The sequence below is a fragment of the Limanda limanda genome, chromosome 12 (assembly GCF_963576545.1).
Source record: "Limanda limanda chromosome 12, fLimLim1.1, whole genome shotgun sequence".
NCBI classification, from domain to species: domain Eukaryota; kingdom Metazoa; phylum Chordata; class Actinopteri; order Pleuronectiformes; family Pleuronectidae; genus Limanda; species Limanda limanda.
In genome coordinates, this window is record NC_083647.1 from 7,015,045 (window position 1) to 7,040,236 (window position 25,192).

Sequence of the window (25,192 nt, forward strand, 5' to 3'; positions counted from 1 at the left end):
TTATTGACGAACAGCAGTACTTTTTGTCAGTTCTCGACTGTCTGTTATACTAGAAAATGTAATTTCACCTCCAAGAGGGAAACACGTGCTGAACAAACAGCAGGTGGTGGAATGCACCTGAAAAATGTTTAGGATCCGCCAGTAAACCGAGAGAAGAAAATGCTAACCACCTTAACAGTGAACAAGAGCCTTTTCTCCAACTTATCCAAATGGTCAGTTTATGAGCTGTTGATGTAATTAAGCCGTTGATGCTTCACGTTAGTTTTGTCGTCTATGGAGGGTTCAACATCTTCTATGCTGGCTGCAGGCGTGAAGCTAACAAGGCAATGGTAGGCTGCTCAGCTTTTAGGTTTGACTATGTGTCTAATCAGATAAGATGTGTTGTCACAGCCAACTTTGCATTTCGAAATACAAATGCTCCAGACAGTGTCAACTTTTTAAAAGTGCAACACCATAGGCTGATGTACCCCTTCGGAGAAATGTAGTATCGCTTGCTACGCAGAAGTGAACGAGTATAAATGCTAAGGCTACTTGCATAGACTTTCCACAGATTCTACTTCCTCTTTCACTGGTAGATTAAATGTGAATCGATGCTTTGTTGTACCAACGTAATTTGCTCTGTACCCATAAAAAAACAGAGTTCGATACCCAACCCAAATCTCCGGGTCCCTCAACTCCCACTGCATCCGCCAAAAGGCTCAGCAAAGACCTCTCTCTCTGAGGAGGCACAAGGGCTTTGGACTGGGTGTCATGGAAATTATTGAATCTAACTGTTCTCTTATAAAAATGTGACAGACCCTTCTGTCCTGACATAGCTATGCTCAAAGTTCAGTTGGATTGACCTGAAAAAACATCATTATGCAAATTCTGCTTAATGTTTGTATCTGCCTGATAAACGTCCTTGTGACCCGCCGTCAGATCCTTGATACCTGCAGTGGTGTTGAGGATTCTGTCCCGCTTGGCCAAGTGTTTGCTTAGTAACTCTGTTTGTGTTCAAATCTATTCTCTGTAAATTGTTTCTTGACCATTAATTAAACACTTATATATCATTGATTCGATCACTCAGTCTGATGGCTTATTTCCTCACCAGGGAATTAATGCAAATTCCCACCGCACTGGGAACTAAGTCTGGTCAGCTTCTACCGCTGCACAATAGAGAGAGCGCTTTATTACAGAGAGCTTCAGTGTGACTGGATTGCCACTGACTACAATCGGTTGCAAATGACTCTCTGTGACACCACAGAGATCATTAGTGCAGAGCTCCACTCACATTTCCTCTACACCCTGCCTGATGAGGGCATGAAACTCCCCAGCTCGTGCCCTCCTCTCTCTCCTGTCCTCGGGTAAACACTGCAGCTCCGCCCGCACCACCAGTTCCAGAGACATCTTTTTTTGCTTCTGCCACAAGCCATCAGGGCAATGAACAGCGAGTGATGAACAATCAAAGCTGCTACTTTCACACTCCACTGGATTCTGCCCTGATAAGCTAATTTGCACAACTCACAGTTTGCACATTCTGAACATTGAAAATTGCTCTTTATTACACTGTTTGGACATAAATCACACTATTTATTATCATATCAGGATTATTGCTGTATTTTTCAAAAGTTTCTACTTTTACTCTGTTTATTTTAAAAGGCCTTAGTCCATCTTTCTATCACTTTCTATTTCAGAATTGTGGTGTCTGGTACTTCACCCGGGGCTGTGATGAGAAAACAGATTGGGAGCAGGTCCTAGAGGTTTGCTTCAGTAGCCCACACTGGACAAACCAAACACCCAATGAGTTTTTTATGACAACTGCATCTGCAACATGCAACTTCACCACAAGATGTCGCTAAATCCTACACACTGAACCTTTAACATGGCTAGATAGGGAATTAGCCTGGCTGAGGTATGCACTTAGACCCACCCTCTAGTTTCTCTTGTTTTAGAACAGCATTGTTTTTCGTTTAAAGTACAACAACAATAAATGTTTAAAAGCCAGTGCACATATTTCTGAATTAAGCAATTACATATTTGTGTATTTCATATTTCTTTCCTATTCCTCAGGGTTATTCAGTGGTCTCAGACTCTCCCTGCGTATCTGCATGCAGTGTGTGAGCTGCAGTGTTTTACACAATCACACTATTTATTATCATATCAAGATTATTGCTGTATTTTTATTTTTCAAAAGTTTCTACTTTTAATCTGTTTATTTTAAAAGGCCTTAGTCCATCTTTCTGTCACTGGGCTTCAGAATTGTGGTGTCTGGTTCTTCGCCCCGGGACTGCGATGAGAAAACAGATAGCACTGGCTATTTCTGCACATGGGATGAATTACTGTCTTCACAAGCCATTCATGAAACTACCAAAAGGTGAGGTTTTGCTGGAACAAGTTTTTTTGGCTGACACCAGGTGGAAGGATGATCATCCTCATCATCTGACAGCAGACGCCTCACCAAACAGCAGCAGGTCGAGCCATCACATTAGAGGTTAGTGTGATAAATACGTTATGTTCATCATTTAGTATGGCCCCCGAAGGAGGTTATAAAAATGAAAGGAAAAAGGTTCAGAAAGATCGAATTCAAGAACTCTCTGAGCCCAATTCCCTCAAATTAAAGGACCCAACTCACACACACACGGACACACACATCAAGGTTAACTAGAACATGCACTTCCTGTTGAGGATGCGATCTGAATGCTGAGCTGCTTTCCTGTGATTCAAGCTGAGAATGGATGGTGGTAAAATGTGGAGGCCCGAGATAGGAGTGTCTGAATCCAAAATCACTAACTAATCACTTTGCGGTGAGTTCAACATTGTGTAGTAGTGTCCGAATTTTAAGTGAAATATTTTTACCCTTTATAGCGGACTCATTGTTTCCTACAATGCATCACGAAAGGGAGAGACGAGAGAACAGAGGGCAGCAGAAACAGCTCAACCTGTCGTATTAATGTCAAAGTCTTAGTTAATTTCTACATATACACGATCATTCAATTAGCTTTTAACCTAAAGGTATTAATACTAATTGTAAAATAAACAATTAATCCTGCGATAATGATGTAGTTAGCAGCGCAGAGAAAATGACAGAGCATAGTCGGAAATTATTTTTTTCTTCTGAGTGGGTGATTAGGAAACGTCCCCATGTCCTGCATCCGCTCCAGAAGCCTCCCACAGACACACATCATACAATCCCCAAAATGTATTAATACTGTGTGACTGCTGTGTGCATTAAAACACTAATAATTACAACTAGTTTCTATCATTAAGTCTTTGAATAAATATTTTTTTATCTTTGTATTTTCAGTTTATTGGTATTCTACTTGGTGATGAAGGTGTGATGATGGTAAAGGTCCAGTACCTCCCGGTGCCTAGAATCAGGCTGAATATAGCCGCAATTAGAAAAGCAACAAATTACCAAACAATAGAACAATTCTTCAAGAAGCACGTACCCTGCTCATCATGAGAGTTGACCTAAAGCAACAAAACATGGAAAACGAATAGATTTTCAGAAAGAAAATCACTCAGCAGAAACAGTCTCCTTAAATCCAATCAAGCTGCACCAAATTGCACTCTCTCTCTCCCTCTCACACTCTCTCTCACACAGACACGCACACACACAAACACACGATCCATGAATTACTCTGAATGTGGTAAAAAACACAATATCTACAGAGAGTGAAAGAAATTCCTGGACCCGCACCAAAATTGACTGAGTTCCTCTCTTATTCGAACCAGGTTTCATGATAATCTGTCATGAAACCTGAAGCTTTTGTGTAATCTCTCTTTCAAACAAACCATCGAACGGGAGGAAACACAAACTCCGAGGCAAGGATGAAAAGCAAGCAAATTAAATTGCATCTTGTTTCAAAGCTATTGTAGTAGCCGTTTGATCTATTACAGTATGTAAACATATGTAGTGGCTGGAAACCGAAAATCTTAAGTTAAATATCCTGAAAGATGAAGGATAAAAGACCAGGAAAACATCCACACTAATTACTGACTCACTGGGACCGTTTACACGAGCCGGCAGTTTTACAGAAGCTCCCACTTAAAAACAGAGAGGGGCTTGATTGATTGAACACTGCTCCATTGTGCTGTGGAACAGTGATGCAGACGGATGTGGTCTGTGCAACAATGTGTGGTGTATGCTGAGCGACAGACTTCTATAAAGTTGCAGATCTGAGGAGCAACATGAGTCACAATGTCCACTTTTAAGCATTTCGATTGAGAAATATGTGATTGATTTTTCTTCTCCAATCCACACTTTCAAAGACTTCCAACTGGATTTCCTTTCCACTTTCGGGAGTGGTGTTTCCAAGCTATATTTTTTGCTTCATATTTGAAAAGCATGAACAGTAAGTGGCTGCTTTCAGAAGTGCCCAGTTTGTATCTATCTAAAGCATATTTACTGTTTTCAGTGTTTTCATTTTTGTATATTCTGTTCTGGGACAATATGAAGGCCGTCAACTGTCAGTGATTTTGCCAGACCATTTATCCTGTAATGTTCACCCAGAGCGGGTGATGGCGCAAAGCCCTTGAGCAGAACTGCTTTCTCTTTGGTAAATGGACTGCATGTATCTGGCACTCTTCCAAGTCCTAACGACCAATCACTGTGCTCTACAATACATTCACACTCATACAGGCCTTTCTTCATCACGTCTCTTTCACACAATGTGTTCAACTAGGTTCAGTGTCTTGCTCATGAATACTTCAACATGCAGACTGGATGAGCTGGGTATTGAACCACCAACCTGATTAGATGATCTGCTTGCCTTCCAGAGTCCCAGCTATTTATACATTTTAATATTTAACATTTGGTTGCTCTCTGGTCATTAGCACTGTTTCTCAATATATTTTTTGGAAGATGTGCTACATTTCAATATAATCCGGGAGCTTTAGGAAATGTGATTGTGAATCAATTGACAGAAGAGGCAAAAGCAAGACAACCCACAAAAAGAGATTAGTTAGTGATCTTCATCTTTCCTGACTGACCAGTCTCACTACTGGTGACATGAGGCGGGACCTCAGCCAGCAGCAAGATTTGCAGTTTCCATGTCATTAGAACCGCTGGACCCCTCCTGGTGCACGTCAATGTCCAGCCTTATGTGGCCAGTTGGAGGGTCTGGAACATTGTGCATCGGTCACCAAAAAGAAGCCTCACAGGTTGCCCAGGAGCTCAGTGATGCCCTGAACCAGGTCCCCCAAACAGACCTGCGGTGGCCATACTCTGCTGAACCCCATTGTGTCATGAAATTCACACAAGTTGAATCAGCCTGTGACTTCAAAATTTCCCTTTTGATTTTCAGTGCGATTTTGAACCCAGCCTTTTTGGGTTAATGATTTTTTTATTTAATTATAATGTTCTAACGTTATTTAGTCATCAATAAATGTCACTATGTACAACTATATCAACATCTCGATAGGGACCAACATTTCATCCACTCTGTCTACCTGACCAGAACCCCTCACACCTTTAGTTTTTCTTCGACTGCATGGGAACAGTTAAAAACATCCATGTCAACTACAAATAATTTAATTTAAAAATTATTTCTGTGCCTAAATGAGGCACATTTTAAAAAAGCAGCACGTCCCACCCCTGACCACACACATTAAGCCATTTTGTAAACCCATTTATTCACCTATTTTTGGAAAAGTTCACATTTTCTTCTCAGTCGCCCTTGCGACTATGGGTTAAAGGTGGTGGACATGAGGACATGCACCGAAACTAAACGCACAAAAAGAACAATTAAAACAAGCAAAATCTGGAAACAATTTCAAAAGAAAAGAAAAATACAGCATCCAGGAGATTTTACATGAGTCCATTTAATCCCAAGGATTTCTGGGGGAGAACTGTAGAGGGAAGAGCTCATACAAACACTTCACTGTACATAAGATTTACATTATGTGGGGACATGTTATATGGTCTCGGCTGGTGAACCCACCTCCGGTTCAAGCAGGTTTCTGTCCAACAAAGATCCGGTGGTCCTGCATACCGACTCCACACCTGAGCTCAAGCGTTCTAGATCGCTCACAGAGACGGGTTGGAATAAACCAATTAGAGACAGAGCGCTGTCTCGTCTACCACTATCCGGGGATATACAATGTTCTAATACTATTTATTATATAACATTGCATTTGGAATGCAGCCTGCAGTGAAAGGCAAACTGGAACGCCACCAAAAAAGCTCAGGCTGCAGAGTTGGTATACAGACTTGATCTGACAGAGCAGGAGGAGAACATGCATCAGTTTGGCTCTCCTCCCTGAAATGTAGCATCTGTTCATCAGATGGGGGGAAAGACAGACCGGGAGCAGGACGTCACTGACCTGCCCGCGCTTCAACAAGGGGCCCCATGATTTTGTAAAACCAGACTCTTTTCTGATAATAAAATCAAAAGCAGGAAAATAAAATGAAAGTTTATATAACTCTTTCAGGTCCATTTTTTGTGATTGGTGTTCATTCTTCTTCGCTCTCGTTCTCCATGTCTTCCTCTCCGTTAGCTTTGGATTCTGTTCTGCTGTCCGGATTCTCATCTTCCTCATCTGCTGCTTGTTCTTCCTCGTCTTCTTCTTCCATCTTCTCCTCCTTTGCCTCCTCCTCCTCCCAGTTCTGACACAAGGAAGCAAAACATGAGCACCTCAGTTGTAACAATACTCAGTAGTACCAATACTAGGTCAGCCAGGTCTTCCTCTTCTGGTACTATTGTTGCTGACCTGCACACTTGGGGGACAATTCTCTCCATTTTTGTATTGTTAGGGTTTAGGGACTAAGCTTTCACCAAGTTGACCCAACATAGTGCCCCCCCCCAGGTATGCGGGATAAAAACCCAAACGATACACAACACTTTTCTGACTATCATACTTACATCAGAGTCGTCATCGGGAAGACCCTCATCACCAGAGGCCTCATCTTCATCTGATGATTCTGTTAGGGACAAGTAAAGAGAAACAAATCTATCAGATGAAGCTGCAAAACTGTTTGGATTACAGAAATACCTGCACAATCCCACCACACACACAAAGAGAGATAGAGAATTTGCAGGTATTTGCATCTCACTGCCAGAGCAGGGTCATTTGGTTATGACAACAATACTTAGTGTGTTGCAGCAGGAGAAATGTCAATATGATTTGCAAAGAGTATTTGCACCATTAGGTCAGCCGGTCGCCATCTGCTGCAGACACACTGACCAGTAGACACTGATACAGAGCCACGGTAAATAAGTTAAGATGCTGCAGAACAGGGAAATGAGGCAGAGCTTATTATCGCGGATATGAAAAGTAAGAATTAAATCATGAAGGGGAACGTGACCCCCACATCTTCTCTGAGAGTCTAAAATTGTTCATGTGAATGCTATCACACATTTCTAGTTTAGAGTAGAGGATGAGATAAGTCAACTTGAACCAGTATTGCAAAAAGTACACATCGACATTTAAAATTCAGGAACTGGCAACCCTATTATCTACATCTCCCCTGGGTGACGTCTGTACATTAACACAGTCCCCAATGTTATCCAACATTCTGACAGATCCATGTATTCTGATTACACCAGCTCATGCTACAGAATTGTTAATGATTGTATAAGAATTGTTAGCAGCCTGTCAACCCAACCTGGACAAACTTGGACTAACTAACTAGTGCGACAGGTCTGAGGCTTTCTGTGGGATTCCGATATGGAGCCGTAATAAGCCCCGAGCGCAGCAGCATCCGCACAGGACTGCAACAACCTCCTGCTCATCAGCTCCCCTTTCACAGCGTTTTGTTTTGCGTTCACATCCTGGACCACTGACAGAGGTGCTGCAACTCAAGGCGCCGCTTAATTATTTCATGAAAGGCAATTTTCTATGTGGCTCAATAAAGCGGTTTCTACAGTGTGGTAATGAGAAATGAGAATAAACAGAGTGGGGCCTTGTTGTTCCTGCTCAAAGAGGGAGGATCTGAACACTGCCCGACAGGTTGCCAGGCAACAGGAGTCATGTTTGCGTGCGGTGCATCGCCAAGAATGGCTGAGTGATGGGCAACATTGCCTTCATAAAAAAAAACTAAAAACTGCTGATTCAACGTGGTTATCATCGCAAGTCCTGCACGAGTGATGGTAAACCGAAATGAAACTAAGGGAGTTAAAAAGAAAAGAAAAACGATACGTTCCCGCAGAGCGACAGTGACCTGTTGCACGACAGCATGTTTGGGGCATCACTGCTGGCCGCCATGCTTCTGAACGTGCAACTGAGTGGTTACCGGGTTAAAACCAGATAATCTCTCTACTCCCGTCAGCTGTTGCTCACCACATGACTCATCGCAGACACATCCAGGTTAATATACTACACAAGCGATTTGAAGAGCTTTGGGAACTGTGACGTAACCAAGGAGGAAGAATTTAAGGAACAAGGAGACCAGTCAGGAAGCGAACACTGACATATAGACCACACCATGTTTACTTGCATTTTAATTTTATTCAGTAGCACAGAACACAAAAGAAGACTCTATATGAGCAGCACTTACCCTCTTCATACACCAGCTTAGCTGTGCGGTCAACATCTGTAACTGTCTTACTGCTGTCATTTGTCGCCACCTAGTGGTCAAAAGGGAGGCAAGCATTAGTGATCCAATGATTTGGATTTGTGCACATTATTATTTTCCCCACATATTAAGACCTATGAAGCCATGATTAGTTTTACAAGAGCATAGTACCTTAAACAGACACTGAATGTTGTACTATTGGAACAGTTGGCAAAAACAGAGCAGTGACTTCCATGTAGTTCATCTGCCGCGTCAAGACCCACAGGTCCCCCCCCCAGTGTCCTCACTTCACACCTGATCCACTTAGTGGCTGCATGTTTACATGACACCGTTATTGGATCAGGTTTGTTAGAGCACACGTGGAGCAAAAACATCCCAAACAGACGTTCCTCAAACACTGACTTCATTGGATTAAAAACCCCCTTCACATGATGCTCTGTGGTGTTTTACAGCCGTTTGATATTATTGCAGTAAGACTTTTTAAATATAAGAATGTTAATGTCACACACAAACACACAGGGAATCTGACCCTTCAAGTTAAGCAGTGTGCCCACTCACTACCCCCTCATCAAGATCAGGAGCATAAACTTTCCATTTCTGAGACTCAATCCTTCTTGTCCTTGTAAAATGCATCGTCATCGGAATTTATTGTGATGCTGATGTGAGGAGCGTAGCAGAAACGTGGGAGAAAGAAGCGCTGTTCACTTTCATGAGCAGATCGCTCCAGCTCGTTCTCTACAAGGTCACAAATGTCAACGTGGCATTTTTTTGAACGATAATAGTCCGTGTGGGAGGGATGTGGGCATGAGGAAGTGGTCCAGAGGAGGGAGCTTAAATGCAACTTTAGAAACAAATCCAAGCTTACAAAGAACTTCCAAAGACACGCATTGATTCTCTGTTCCATCAGTCAAAATGAGATGACCCAGCAACGGGTGACTGACTCTACACCCTCATCAGTAAAGGGAATCTAAGGCTGCATCCATACCACAGCGTTTTCAAACTAAAAATGATTAGGTTTAGCATCAGTTTTACTCCCTGCCCATACCAACGCACCTTACATGACCATTGCATGCCAGTGTATGAAGAAAGGATTTGGCTTTTGGTTGCAGAATGAGTCAAAAGGAGTATACAAGTGGATAATGACTTCTAGACATGTAAGCAGTTGTAAAATGCTGAGTTTAACTGGACAACAGTGCTCTAGAGTAGCATGGACACCAGGCATCTCCGGGGCAGAGTATTATTCCTAACATCCAACTTCTGCCTCTAACACAGTCAAATCCATCTGTCTTTTTAACTCTTCAAGATACTGGACATGTTTTCTGTACATGACGACTCACCTGCGTCATGACGAGATACAGTTTCCCGTGCAGCTTCGTTAGCTTGTGGAACAGCTTCACTCTGCTCTCGATCATGTGATAGAGCACTCCCAGCTGGGTAACCAGGTCTGGCAGCTGTGGATACAGACAAGTAAAAACATTTTAGAAGCAGGAAATGCACAAACAAGAAGTAATCGAGGAGACCTTGGTCAAGGACTCATCTCTCCAGCTCACCACTGCTTTCATATAGTAAACACATTCAAGTCTCCACTTGAAGCGAGGGTTAAGGGGAAACGCAGCGGTCACTTAAAGGGTTTGTCTTGTTAAGATGGAAAACTGTAAATGATCGGTCTGTATGTACCTCTTCAAAGGTCAGGGGATATGTCATTTGAAACATCAAAATGTTAGTTGGCTGATGGTGCTATTCTAGGTCAAAGGGTTATCTTCAAACATTTTAAAAAGTTAATGTCATTAACGTGTTTAGTAAATACTGGTTATGGAGATATCTTGGTTGCAGTCACACCATCGTACAGACTGCAAGTCCTTTTATCTCTGCTGTGTGGTGGAGGGAACGACTGTTGATGTAAATACAATGCACAGGGTGTGTGTTTTATTTAAATAGCTTTGAGTTATGCTTAGGGCAAATCACAACATAAAAAGTTTGGATCACAGACTGTACATAAAGATGGACGCCATAACTGCAAAGAGTGAAGCCAAAGCGTGTCCGTCGCTGCTTCAATATTGTTTATAAATTCTACCTCCTTATGTTAGTCGATGGGACGTGGACCGAGCAAAAAAGTTCAAATTAATTTCTCAAAAAGGTCATTTTAGGTAGTGGTTACCATTCTGATTGTTGTTTGATGAATAAGAATAGGATGAGACGTCATGATTGACAACTGAAACTAGGGGTGCAACGATTAGTCGACAAAAATCGATGACCAAAATAGTCGCCGACGAATTTACCCGTCGATGATTCGTTGGTGACGTCATAGCGCGTGTTTCTCGTGCCGCGCAGCGGAACTAAACGGCGTTTTACCGGAGGTGCTTATGGAAGTACCTGAGGAGTGAGCCATCTCGCTTCCTTCCTATCTCTGAAAGTCGCGCATGTGCAATAGCGACGAAACATGGACCAATGTCGGCGTCCGCTGCCGCGCGCAGTCGCGCACCAGGAAGTAAAAAGTTCGGGAGAACTTCACTCTTAACATGGCCCTAGAAAAACTACCTTCAGTATCTGTACAGAGGACCTGCTCTCCATGGAAGCATGACACGCGCATGTGAGGAGGAGGCACGTTTGACATCGTAACGGAGACGATGCGGACTCGCCTCGGTCAGATGTTATATATACACGTATATATCTGCGCGCAGGATTCTAGCATCCATTACAAAAATATGGTTTAAACTTTTTATTAACGAGTTTAAAAGCGTTATGTTATCCTATTGCCTGACAAACGTCTTGTTTTAATCACAATTATTTAGTCAGAAGAAGACTGTAGTTTCGTTTGTTGATGTTTTTATTGCTGTTACTTTCCCTGTCCTTTTTTGTTAACAGGAAAAATGAATACTTGATTTTTAATTTATTTGTTTTATTAGCACTTTGCCTGTCCTTGGTTTTAAATGGACAAAAACTTGATTTGTCTTTGCTTTTGGTCAACAGTACCCTTATATGAAACAAAGTTTATTAAGACATTTTTTTTTAATGAAGTATCAATATTTATTGCCTTTATTTTCAGTCATCACATGCCTCGAACAACCTCAAGCTAAATCTAAAAGCTGTTTGCTAAATAAGATCAATTGAGAATTTGTGTCATTCATAATCCGATTAGTCGATTAATCGTTTCAATAATCGGTGACTAATCGACTATCAGAATAGTCGTTAGTTGCAGCCCTAACTGAAACCGACTTGAGATTCATCAAGGGTCTATGGATTGAGTTACCGTGGCTCCAAATGCACAAGATGGCAGTGTTAGAAACACATATTTTGGCTTAATTTCTGAATAGTGGAAGGAAATGGAGACGTGTCAACCATTTGAATAAGGTTTTGTGTATTACTGTATAATGTCTGTTATCTCAATCACTTCCGTTTTGTATTTGCACCATAAAAGAGAAGAAAGCTACAGGCGATCACAAATCAAACATCAACAAACTGGAGCCTGGTGGCTTCATGAATAGTAGAGGCACAAAGAAAAAGACTTACCGATGCCAAGTATGATGTGTGGTGCATGATTACAGCCTTGAGCCACCGTACCATTAGAGCTGCCCTGTTGGGAGGGAAAAAATGCATATGCTGTCAAGAGGGAAACCAGCTTCTTGATTGCATTTCCCCACAAGGCACTCCGTTTTCATACAGCAACAATGGTAATAATTCTGTCATGGAAAACTGCTAAATTACATATTTTTAGCGATGACCTGTGGGTAAAATCTGGAAGATTGGCTACGGAGTTTACCCAGACTTTGCTTTTCACATATGGACAACACAGCGGGAGGTGATCTACATAGAGGCGCTTACACCAGCAGTATATCCCACGCATAATTCAGGATATATCTTTGATTTATTACCTAGGGCAGAAAGGCTCTAACTGATATCGGCATTGCAGAGTGTGAATGCATGTCACATACTATTAATAACGGTTTAAACAGTGGTGCAGGCCCAACGTATATGACAGCACTTTTTACTGGTATATCACATGGTATATCTACATCTGTCGCGAGTTAGAAATGTTGTAAACCACCAAACACGTTGCTGGGTGCCTATATTGAATTCTCCTGCATTTCTAGTGACTTTATACTCTGAGGGCAGTCAGAGACATTCCGCAAAAACCCTAGAGCCTCTCACTCAGACATTTGTGCTCACACATGCATTGTACACAAATATGGCTTCAACTGTAAAATTTAAATTACAGATTCAATGGTGGAAATGAGAGAAGAACTCAACTAAACCATTTAAGCTATAAACTGAACTTTAATAAAAATCAGGTGGAAAGTAAGAGCAGAACAAACATCATTATCTGTATTGTCTGCAGTCTTTAATGTGAAGAAACGCTGAGCGTAGACCAATTATAAAGGTGATAGTTAAGTTTTCACTTACATAAAAGGATGCCCCTGAAGCCTCTTTGTGATCTACAGCGGAGGAAATAAAAAGGATGAATTAAACTACAATAACAAGAGGCAACACAACTTTACTTAGAAATCCTGATAGTGTGACAAAAGACCTGAGCAGGCTGATGTCTCAAACACTCACCTCTTCCACCAATGGTAAAACAGCTGGGAGGGGTAACCGAGCAACTGTTTTCTTTATTACCATGTCTTTGCGAGTTTGGAATACTTTCTGCACAGGACCAAAAAAAGAAAAAGGTTATTAAGATGAGACTTATTTAATGCAGAGGTTTACACCTAGTACACATAAATATTCAGGACATTTCATACCAACTTGTTTGACTGTAGAAAAGTTTACCCCTTAACATTTAGACTTCCTTTGGAAAATGATTTGGGGTTGAGATTAAATTTTAATAACAAAAATAAAACATTTAGCTTTTAAGTCTTTGAGTAGAAAATGAGTCGAGTCTTCTGGCAAAACAAACTTGGATGAAAAACCAAACTAGACTGAATGTTTAATTTCAGATGTTGGGCTGTGAGAGGAGAACTCACATTTAGGATGTTGGTGTCGTTGCTCTCCAGGCCCTGCACCAGCAGCACTGCAAAGTTGTCCGTCAGTAAAGAGGCCGTCCCTTTAGGAGCTCCCTTCTCAGAGGAGACTGTAGACAGATCGATTTCACCAAGTCGCTCTGCTATTGACATCTAAAAAGAAAGAAAAGTCAACTGGAATTAGCTCAATTTAAGTGCTAGATTTACCTATATTACTCAGGTTCTACGGTTCAATATTTTAAAGTTTTTAATGGAATGTGTAGAGTGACGACCATCGGCTGTGTTAAGACAAGAATTCCGGAGAAAGACTTTATCTGGACTTGGACTTTCAAATATGAACAATGCAGCAGGAGATTCCCAAAAGTGTTTTGGAGTCAAAGAATGAAAGAGAGAAAGATGCCATTAGCTACAGACTATTGCTTTCACCATTGACATTTATCTTACCTCTTTGGTGTCTGAGTCTTTTTTCCTCTTCTCTGATCCCTGTGTGGTTCCCTTTACTGGGGCTTGGTGGCCAGGAAGCCCTGGGACCAACACTTTGCTCTTGGCATTGACAATTGGGGTTTTAACCTGAAAAGGGACATTTTAATTTAAGGTACAGTTTGAATTTTTCAGAAGTGCTCATGGATCACCATATAATGTCTGAAGAATCAGCTGAGAAGATGTTAGTCTTGACTTTAACAGTATATAAGAAAACCAGTGGTTACCTTGGAAACAACGGATTCCATAGAAAGGGCCAGGGTGGTCTGAACATCCCGGGTCAAACACACATGTCTCTCAGATGTGTTAATCTCCTGTAAAGGTGGAAAGAGGTGAATCCAGAGTCTGAACAACAGATACTTCAAGGCTGACACGAACATGAGTCCTCTGTAGTTACTAGAGGTCGATAATCAGCAAAGTCTTTTTTTTTAGGGTAGGTACTAAAGAATGTCAAAACATAATCCAACACCTAAAATGCTGGTTCTAGTTTGAGCCGGCTTTGGTAAATTGTCTATGTGAAGATCAAAAGAGGTGAAACACATTGACTCGTTTCCAGAAATCAACAAAAATGTCAAGTGAACCAAAAACACCAACAAAAAGTATCACTGTTGGTGTTTTATGTGGAGAAACGTTGCTAATGTGATAAAAGAACCGGATATCTGCTGTCTACACCAGGAGATCGAAAATACTGGCTGTTGCCCCCAGAGGCTAATTGTTGATCAGATGAGATTGGCTGTTGCCTTGTAAAAGTTATTAGGTTCTCAAAAAACAAATACATTTACATTACAGTTATTACATGATAATGATTCAAAGATTTATTTAAGATACCGGCAGTGTCAAGATCATTAAGGACCACAACCATCAATCAGACCTACTGTGTGTAAGACGGTACAGGAGCAGGACAACACATCACAAGACTTATGGCGTCTAAGCTCCCTATTCAATTCATTTCCTCTTCATGTCTATTACTTGCCCATTTTGCTTACTCATCTCTGGAAAAAACTCTTAAACATAAATATTCCTACAGTATATACTTGTCACTTTGGTTTTACACTTGCATCCACCAATGAGTATAGCATATCATTTGACTTTTATATTTTTATCTGGAGCTCTTTTTTTTATCTTATCTAAATTTAATTATTGCTCTAATTGCACTGCTGAGCTTATCCGTTCTTCTCAGCCAACACTTTTCATTGTACTGTTGACCCTGTGTTAACTCACATATGACATGTAAAACTTAAAGTTAACGTGTACTCACTGCTCTCTCCATCGCAGGCTGTAGGTGGTTGCCATAGGCCAGCAGCACAGACCGGCTATCAGCTCCGAGGGCTGCTGCCAGCAGGGGGATGGGCACCGGTGAGTCCTTTGTGTCTGACATCTGCACCGTACATAAGGGTGACAAGGGCTTCTTGCAGGGTCTGTGGGGACAGATGTTGATATGAGCCATGACCACAGGAAGTGTACAATGCTGATTAAAATTTCCTTGTTGTAAATTAATATGCAACAAGAGAATTTCACATGACGCATAACACAATTTAGAATCACTGCTTTGTGGGAGGAGGGAATATTTCTCATCAGATTGAGTGTCATTTGCTGGTGGTGCGATGTCCCCTAGCAGCCATTACGCAGCAAACACACCGACATTGAGTGTGAACAAATATGAAAATTACTTTAAGACTCGCTGGAGGAGCTGTGTGTCTAAACAGCAGTTTAAACTGTGCTGTTCAGTAGATGAGGTATAACTGAAGGTTTTCAGAGGTTTTAGGTACAGACACACACCAGAACAAAAATCTAAACGTAAAGAGCAAACAGACACTCTCCAACAGGACAGAATGCAAGTGCTTTGGTCTTGTTACCTTCCACTGGCAGCATTCAGTGTTTTAAGGACTTACCCATTTAAAAAGTGCTCAAAGAGATGCAACTGTCCATCCTTGCACACCACCGCCAGCCTCACCGCCTGTGCAAACAAAAACCCACACACATTAACATCTGCACATAGTCCATAGGCGATTAAAACAGATGTCCCCATGAGAATGTTTACTTTGCAGATAAACATTTCTTTTTTTCTACAAAATAACACTAGACACACACAGGGTTCAAACACATTTGCACATGTTAAAAGAGACTGCAGTAAATCGATTCATGTCTTATCATTTCAGCACAACTACAGGCAAAGTTACACTCCTAATATCCACAGTTAGACATATCTCCCCTCTGACCTCTTCCTTGCTGTTAGATGTGACAAGATCAATGTGCTGTGGCTCATCCGTCATCGTGAAGGACACCACTGAGTTCTTGTCTTTTCCGTCTTCTCGTACTTGCCTGCAGTGCGAGAACCATGTATTATTTCAACAATAATCTGAGTGTCAACTGAAAGTGGCCAAACAATAACGCAACACTTGAGAAGACGTTGCTTCATCACTGACTCCAGATGAGTACTCACCATACACTGAGCAGCCGATCGTGGGCAGCACCAGACAGAAAATAGAGGCCGTTGCTGTCGGGGGGTCGTGTGGTGGCAAAGCGCAGGGTCGTCACAGCTGTGGAGTGGCCTGTGAATGTCTGCGCAGAAACAAGAATGAAGACAGATGGACAGGTGAGTCAATCCCACTTTAAAAGGGTTCCCAGCACCACTTTATACTGCTCATCATCTCGCTGTAGTAACACAAAACTGCGGTGGAAACTTTCACTTAGTAGCACTTGTGTCAAGATGGCAGCTTCCATCATTCCTATTTGTATGAAAACATAAGCTGAAATTGATCTTAATGAACAAAAATAAATGTTAAAACAACTTGACTTACCCTGTAAAGCTCCTTGGTGTCCAAGTCCCACATCTTGATAGTCTGTCCAGCTGAAAGCAGCAGCTTCCCATCGTGACTCACACACAGACTGGTCACTGCTGCACGGTCTGCCTTCCACTTGCTGTGTCAACAATGAAGAGACAGACAGTAGTTGGTACAGAGGTTTATCCATTTTATATAAATGAAAAATTAAAGATAAATAAAAACAGTCAGATTATAAACCTTTATTTTTCACATTCTACATGACAGGAGCCTGCTTTATTACAGCCAACCTCCAAACGTACTTCCTGTTGTGTTTCCCATTCCTGTATTTTTACCTAAGATCTTACAGCTCTATTCAGGAGCTTACTGTTGCACTCCACCTGACAGAAGCAGGAGATGTACTGGGCACTCAGCGCTCCCCAAAAGCATTTTGTGGACAAGGAATGGGCTTTACAGGGCATCAAGTTAGGATTTATGGTGGCATGAGGTCATGACTGTACCAACTGGCTGTGAAGCTACTGTATCAGCCACCAGAGGAACAGTCTACTTGATGAAGTACAGTGATACTAAACGCATGATGGTACAGCTTTTTATGATATGGCTAGTTAGTGCTGTTCACACCTTGCACATTGTTTGAAGTGCTAACACCAGTGTTAGAGCTGTCTACTTACACAAGACCATGATTAGAAAAAGGTGAGACTTCTACAAACTACTTTGGAGAATGGAGACTATTCCTACAACACATAGTACACCTGAAAGCAGCTGAAAACTGCAGCAATGAAAAAAAAACTATATAGAGTACAAATTATCCTCACGGACGTATATAATGCGTTCTTGGGCCCCTTGAAAGACGTTATATAAAGATGCAAAGTGTTATTATTAACTAGAAGCTACTCATACTTGTGAAAACAGGCAGAAACAGACGGATTCTTCAGTTTGTAATCTGCTGTAATTTGGTCTGTATTTGTGCACAACTTCAGACACAGGGTTTCCCCCAGTGCTGTATAGGCCTGGCGGGCCGCCAGGCTATACTCCCCCCCCCCACCAGGCTAAGCGTCGCTTGTTTTTTTTATTTAAAAAAATAAATAAATCCGTCACTCGCGCACATCAACACTTCACTTCCTCATTGAGCCCCGATCCCCAAGCAACCATCCTATTGGTCCAAACAGTCACATGTCCCACCCAGACCCATTCACTGACCGTCGGACATCAGAACGCTCCTTCAACACAGTGTTTTACTGAACATAAGTCAAACATAAACATAAACCTAGTCCGTTACACGATTAGGCTGCAGCTATTTGGTTTTATTTATTTAAAAATAGGGTACTTCTTATTTCATACATTTTCCACAAATATGAGGAGGACTCAAATAGCCCTACAAAGTTCTGTGTTTAATTTATTTCAAAGTAGGCCGACACTTGCCTGTGTAATTTGTTTGTTTGTTATTTTGTTGCTTGTCTGTTTGAGTAGCTAGCTGAAAGCAAAGTAGTAGGCTTACCTTTTATTGGTAACCAAACTGTTACGGTTCATTGTTTCTGAAATAAGAGGCCTGACTGCTATGTTCACAGCAAACGTGAATTTTTTTAAATATTAAGTAGGGCTGCCACTAACGACTATTTTTCTATCGATTAATCTGACGACTATTTTATCGATTAGTCGATTAATGTAAACGATTAATTTTCCTCCAAAAAAATCAAATTGACCATTTCAATTCAGTTAATTTTATTTTGATAACAACAAATTGTATGTCACCATATAATGCAGCACAAAACAAAATGTAAACAAAGGCTCAAATATTAAAGTGCAAAACTGTAGGTTTAAACTAGCAACTCCAACGTGATAAAAATATATAAAAAAGAGGGCTTATAAGTTAAGTCAGCAGTGCAACTCAAAAAGATATCAAAGTATCTATTTAACCCCTTATCAAAATAAAAAAGTTAGGTGTGCATATTAAACAAAGTGCAACATGTTTAGAGTATAAGAAACAATGGTGTCCAGCTCAAAATCCGACTCAACCAATTTTATCTTCATTTTCCAGGTCACAGGGACAAAAATACACTTTTCTTTCAGAGGTTAATTTTCAAAACTCCACTGTTACCATGTTTGTCGTTATCTTATATGCATATCTGCACTGCCCTCTAGTGGAGGTATTGCTTTTTTCCAGATTAAAATACATATTCCCGGGTAAAAGAATAAGTGAACGCAGTCGATGACTCGTGGGACTTTATTCTTGGGACATGCTGTTCTCAGAGCTGAGCAAACCCTGAAACTGACCTAAGCCGTTTCCAGACACTCTGGAGGAACTCCAGAGAATTGGGTCCTGAGTTACTCCATAAGTCCAAAGAAACATTTTGCCCTGCCTCTTTACTAAGAAATGCATGTAAGCAAATCAGGAAGAGCTTCCTTATGCAGCAAGTCAAGTCACTCACTGGACCCGAACACTACGGTTGGGACCCGAAACCCGGTTCCAAATTAGAACAGAATCCAAAATGCCAAGTACCTGCTGATCATGAAAATATAAGAATTTCGGTTGTGCTCATCGGTTCCTTAAGTGCAAGGACCCCGTATGCATCAGCCAGGACCTGCCTACGTTACTATGTCACCCACTACCATTTGTTTAGAAGCGACCTAGCATGCATGGCTAACGTGGCTAAGATAAGCCTGATAAATGGTAAAAAGTGTGGTTTTACTTTTTTAAAAAACGACAAGACAAAGTTGTCGTCGTGTGGGAAGCTCAACAAACATTTAAGGCAGCACGGCGTCGATCTGAAAGAATGTGCACTGAATAAGGCCCTGTAGTCTATAAGTGGTTTAACATGTATATAGTAGGAATAATGTAGGAAAATAGCAGCTGAAATGTGAAACAAATATCTTGTGACCATCTAAAATCTTGATGTCCCCCGAAAAAAAGAACTGAAATTTCCAATAGTTGAAGAGAACTATATTTTTTACTGGTAAATTAGAAAGGACACGATGAGCTCACACTTTTCACGAGACAGATTATCAATGACTTCAGAAAGTTGCAGACATGTGCAGATATGGAAACTTTTATGCATGAAAAGGTTAATATTTAATTCAAGTTCCATAGATTTGGTTTAATTTGCATTTTTTTGGGCAATAATAGCCATTTGTAATAAAAATCTATGGTTAATAATCTGTAAACTATCAAGCATCATGTCTTTGGCAATTCCTAAGATGCTGTAACTAAACCCTTATGACAGTGTATGTATTTATATTGAGATTTGTATTACTCTCCAATCTCAGTATTGCAAAAAATGTTCCCATGGTGCAGACCATATGTTATTCTTTAAAAACAAATGAAGCAACATTCCCCATTTAGATTTTAGGCAAACAATTTGACTCAAGATCGATGTGTTATTCGGTCAGTTATTAAAAGTAATCCAGATGTAATCAAAAGACACCTCTATTCCCTTCCATATCGATAAAAAGAAATAAAAAAGAGTCACTTAAGTTGATACTGACCTTCGCATCTTGCCCGTCTGCAGATCCCACTCGATAATGTTTGAATCATCTGAGCCGCTGTATAATAAACTGTCTTCAGGGTGCCAATGGACACAATTCACTCCTCCACTATGGCCTCCATCCTGGCAGAGACAAATCAGAGTTAGCAGTGGTAAAACAAATTGTCCCATCATTCAACAGTAAAGGCTTCAAGTATTGGTAATGTATCACCTAGTTATTGCAGAACAGTCCACGGTTTGGCCCAGGAAATTTGTTAATGTAAGTTACTGCTTGTCTGAGGTGTTGACGGCAATTTATGGACATTTTAGAGGCTGTAGTTTGTCCTGCTGCTGACTTTTGATGTTATTATATTACAGTGTTTACCTACTTTTATACTTTCAGATAGGGCTGGGCGATATGGGAAAAAATATTTCCCCATCATTTTTATCATAGTCGATATCAATAGATAATGCGATATAAATCAAATCAGTGCCACTGCACTGAAGCACATTACTCTGCGCAGGTCAACAAGTGACCCTGCTCTTCTAATGTTTATAAATCAAAATTCATATTTATGTTCGGGGCGTCGCTTGTGCAACAATGAACGTAAAACACAACGTTGCGTCATAATCCGCAGGAGGAATGTCTTCCCTCTGCAAAATTGTGCGTGTGTGCACAAGTCTCTGTCCCTCTTCACACAAACTGATAAACACATGTATTTAGTTATTATTGGTCAGATCATGACTCTGGATCGTTCCGGTCACTTTAACCCTGAATACGTGTCTCATTAACTCTAGAGCGAATAAAAATAAAGCACAAAGTAAACACCAGTACCGTACAGTGTTTATTGTTGTATTGTAGTGTAAAGTGAGCACAGGTCAGTGTGGCAGTGAGGAGGAAGCAGACTCCAACAGAGATTGACAGAGGACGAGTGGACCTTTAATGTGCACCTGTCTTGAATGAACGTAGCGGAAGACATGCTTCACCTATATGCAGGATCCCAAACATTAACACGTGTGCGTCTGCTAGTCCTACACTCAGTGCTGTGTGTGTCAACCTAACCTGATGTGGCTGTATCTCTAATCAAGCCACATGATCGTTTCGGAGCGGCAATATTCTCATGGATGGATGCACTCGGATAAAGGATTTTAGTCGACGTACTTCTGGATCATAGAGAAACAAACCGAACCAACAGCCCATCTCACAGCCCTTCCTTACTTTCCAAAACCTGAAAGTGCTTTAATCATTATTTTTAAACTTTAACTACCTGGTCTGTTTGTTTTTAAGTGGAGGAGGACTCTGTTGATAATTTGGATCAAAATAAAAACCTCCTGAGTGAAGAAAACTAGTCAGGCAAACCAAGGAGAATAAGCTGAGCAGCTCCACTAACTGCCGGCAGCTGCTCTTGATGCCCTGTGTCCATCGAACAGCATCAGAGAAACAATGATTTGTAAATTGAAACTGCGTTATTCAGTTTATTTTCACCAGTATCAATTTCCTGGTCCATTTGTTTTGAAGGAGGAGCCCACTGTGGATTATTCAGCAATACATATTTAAATAAAGTTTAATGAAAAATGCAGACTGGTCTACAAGTTAAATCCAGCCAGCTCTCTCCTAATATTACCATAATTGACACAGACAGTGACATCAGTCAAAACATGTCAAAAAAGACACGTTTGAAAATCTCTCTCATCTGTGCACAACTTCTAAAAGTTGAGAAAACTAGACAGGTTTTGGAGATCACCAGGAAACTGCAGTTTCCATCTTTGCAGTCCCTAATATTGAATCATCACCCTCTGGAAACCCAAATTTATATTAGTTACATACCGAACAGTAACTTCAGCCTCAAAAATCATCATGTATGGCCGTTTCTACAACAGGTGACTGTTTTAAGCTACTGAAAGTTAGGATGCATGTTGTACCTCAGTGAGAATAGTGTGGATGAATTTCAGCTTCAGGATTCTTTGTCCCAACATACTAATACATCTGTAATTTACAGGTTCTCTGATGCCTATGAACACATCACACTCAGAAAAGATAACTTAACCGTGTATGATCTGTTTTATTTCACCTCTGTTGGACATGGTACAGGATAAACTACAAATCAGTGGAACTCACCAGGGTACAGTGCAGTGCTCCCTTGGTTGCACTGTAGATAAGCACTGTACCAGCGGCTGTGCCCATCGCCAACAGGTCGGCCTTCTCCGCCACCTGCACAGCTTCTGATTTCCTCTTCTTCCTCGTTGGCCCCTCCTGAAACACACATTGTGATGACACCCTCTTAAAATGAATAACTATGACATTTGTGTTAACAGGTTTTCACAGTTGGGAGGCTTAATTACAAATCTGATCATATTAACAGGAACTGGTTTGAATTCTAATCCGACACATTAGCAGAAGATAAAGGCAAAATCTGTCTCTGAATCAAAGTAATATGATCATTTGATAATCATGCGGACTATTAATATAAAGGATTAACAGCTCGTAAACAGTACTTCACGCAATGTTAAATGTTTTCATTTGACTTATAAGCTGAATCCCCTGACTGATGTTTACAATCGGAACAATTTGACAGGAGATAAACCGAGGTAAAACTTTGAGCCTTTCCTGCCTCGGGTGTCATGGAGGCACACGCTGCTGAAGCTCTAGCGAGCTAATGCTAACTTAAAGAACTTCTTTATTCTTGGCACTTACGGCCTTGGGAATTTAGGAAACACATTTTCCGATTAACGTGAGTGTACCAAACAGTCAGTACAGGTAGTTCACGCAGAAAACTAAAGGTGGGACGTTGTCCGTGATTTCTCGGTTAACCATGTGGGAGCAACATGTGCGTCCTGCGCAGCTGGTTTGAGCTAGCTAGCTAGCGGCTAACGTGGCACCGCCGCTACCTCCGGGAGTGTCAGACACATGGACGCGGCCGTGCCGACACCCAGCACAGGGGTTCAGACCTCGAGTGCACCTCCTCTAAAAACCAGGGACATCTTTGTGGCTTCTACGTGCGCACATGTTAACCAGAAACCCGCTCCCACCGCCCCACAGGCCTCACTAGCTTCCGATGCTAGCAGCGGGGCAGCCCCCCGCCTCACGTACCTTGGCTGTCCGGCATGGTCCCCAGGCTATGCAGGTACAAGTGGCACTCAGGTGGGCTGAAGGCACGTACTCTCTGTGGAGCGTTTTACTGTCCGTGCTCCAGATGCGCAGTCTGCCATCTTGGGCACACAGCGCTAAGTATTGTCGCGATTTGGGCGAGAACGCACAAGGTAGCTGCAGCGGAGACATGCCAGCGTCGGCCGCCATTTGTGAAGCGCTGCGTGCGTCTGCGTGTCGCGTTTACACCGAACCACGTGCGGATCCGGTTGCACATGCGCACTAGCGCGCCAGGGCAGGCGCGCTCCCATTGGCTGCTGCGTCACAGCGAGCCGCTTCATGGTCCCTCGTAACAACCGGATCTGACGATACATATGACACTCAAGGGCGGGTGAAAACCATAGGTGAAAACGATATGTACAAAACTGATATGAGACATTACACAATAACTACAGACAGGAGACAATCATTAATTCATTATTTGAATAAGCGTCAGGATTTGTACGACTCTAGCGTATTTACATCTAAATCACTTCTCAATGGATTGTAAAGGTGCGTATGGTGAATGTACACACAGCTTTTGACAGTACGTGAACGCAGCAGAGACTACAACTTCTATGCTTCAAACCTGTTTATATGTGAGTTAGTGAGTTAGTTGATTGGTTAGTTACTAAGTGGGTGAGTGAGTGACGGGATGTGTTAGGTGGTTGAATTAGTTTGTTTGTTAGTGGATGGGTGAGTGAGTTAGTAAAGCAGTGGGTGTATTAGTGAGTTAATGAGTTGGTTATTGAGTAAGTGAGTGGGTGCATTAGTTAGTTAATTCATGAGTGGGATAGTAAGTTAGTCTGCAGATAACTTGTGAGTGTGTTAGGTTGTAATTTATTTAGTTGCTTGGTTAGTTATTTAGTCAGTGAGTGGGTTAGGCAGTCAGTTAATTAACTAGTTAGTTAGTCATGCTTTTTTAAGACTCTTAGGTCCATTTCAGTATAAAAATAAAATATTGAGTACAATCGTAACTCTTTATCTGTGCACAGGGATTTAAACAAATACTTTGTTCAAATGTTATAAATACATAGAAATTTAAAAGTACAGCACTGATATACCAACATCACACTTAACAAGTTGCCTACTTAGGGATTGTCATTCAGTGTTATCTCAGTTAAAACCCTTATGATCACATTTTTTGAGTCAGTAAATTTAACCATAAAATGATGCCTAACATTCCTCAGCAGAGCTTGTACGGTGGGAGCATGTGGCTTGCACTTGGCCATCATGGAAGGTTGGGCAAAATAAATGAATGCATCATGACATCAAGTGCCAACTGAAGCTCTTTTAGTTTTGCATGACTAAACAACACAAGTGTGCTGTGTAAAGGGATTTCAAACGGCTATTTTTATAGGTACACATAGAAAACGTGTGTGCCAGCATGTTGGATTGAGGATACACTTTACAGCACTGATACATTATCATCATGCCAATCAGCCCTGACGATGTGACCCAGACATTTTACTTTGTTCTCTGCCTTTAAGACTTGGCTTGGCTAAGTAACGTTGGGTGTTAAAATAACTTTAGAATATTATTTCACATACCACAAGCTGAATGATTAATGGAAAATGTAAATTATGTAGTATGTCAAATTTCTTCGAGCAGAAGAATTTTTTTCTTTGAGATAATTGAGGTTGTTTTGTACCTTAACAATTGTTGGGCTTCTGTTAACACGCATCTTTAAAACAAACAGTTTCATGGAGAGTAATAGATTCGTTTTTCATTTGAATTATCGGAATACATTGTTCTGTGGCTCTTGTGCTGCTGCTGAACCATGTATTACCAGCTGTTGTCAGAAACGCAGCAGAAACAGACCGTGCCACCTACAATGTGTTTAATAATACATTGAGGCTCATTTCACCCACTGTAGCACATACGCTTTT

At 41.3% G+C, this 25,192-nt stretch overlaps 1 protein-coding gene across 1 annotated transcript; it reads right to left on the minus strand.

Moving 5' to 3' along the window:
- Positions 1–5,593: 5,593 nt before the first annotated feature.
- Positions 5,594–23,499, minus strand: wdr43 (WD repeat domain 43). The gene is made up of 18 exons (XM_061082775.1): positions 23,268–23,499; positions 22,296–22,430; positions 20,199–20,320; positions 16,734–16,854; positions 16,376–16,494; positions 16,152–16,254; positions 15,825–15,889; positions 15,191–15,350; positions 14,160–14,246; positions 13,897–14,022; positions 13,456–13,605; positions 13,049–13,135; positions 12,896–12,927; positions 12,005–12,068; positions 9,832–9,945; positions 8,477–8,546; positions 6,843–6,901; positions 5,594–6,586 (listed from the first exon to the last, which is right to left on the minus strand). Exons 1-18 carry the CDS (start codon positions 23,472–23,474, stop codon positions 6,434–6,436), a joined length of 1,974 nt encoding a protein of 657 aa, XP_060938758.1. The 5' UTR covers positions 23,475–23,499; the 3' UTR covers positions 5,594–6,433.
- Between the last annotated feature and the right edge of the window lie 1,693 nt (positions 23,500–25,192).

Excerpts from the sequence above, each read along its gene's own strand:
- wdr43 (XM_061082775.1), bottom strand. The coding sequence starts at position 23,474 with ATGGCGGCCGACGCTGGCATGTCTCCGCTGCAGCTACCTTGTGCGTTC. Across the intron at positions 8,547-9,831 it reads TGTATCTCGTCATGACGCAG|GTGGCGACAAATGACAGCAG; the intron begins GTGAGTCGTCAT and ends TTTGACCACTAG. Across the intron at positions 6,587-6,842 it reads TTCCCGATGACGACTCTGAT|AACTGGGAGGAGGAGGAGGC; the intron begins GTAAGTATGATA and ends TCCTTGTGTCAG.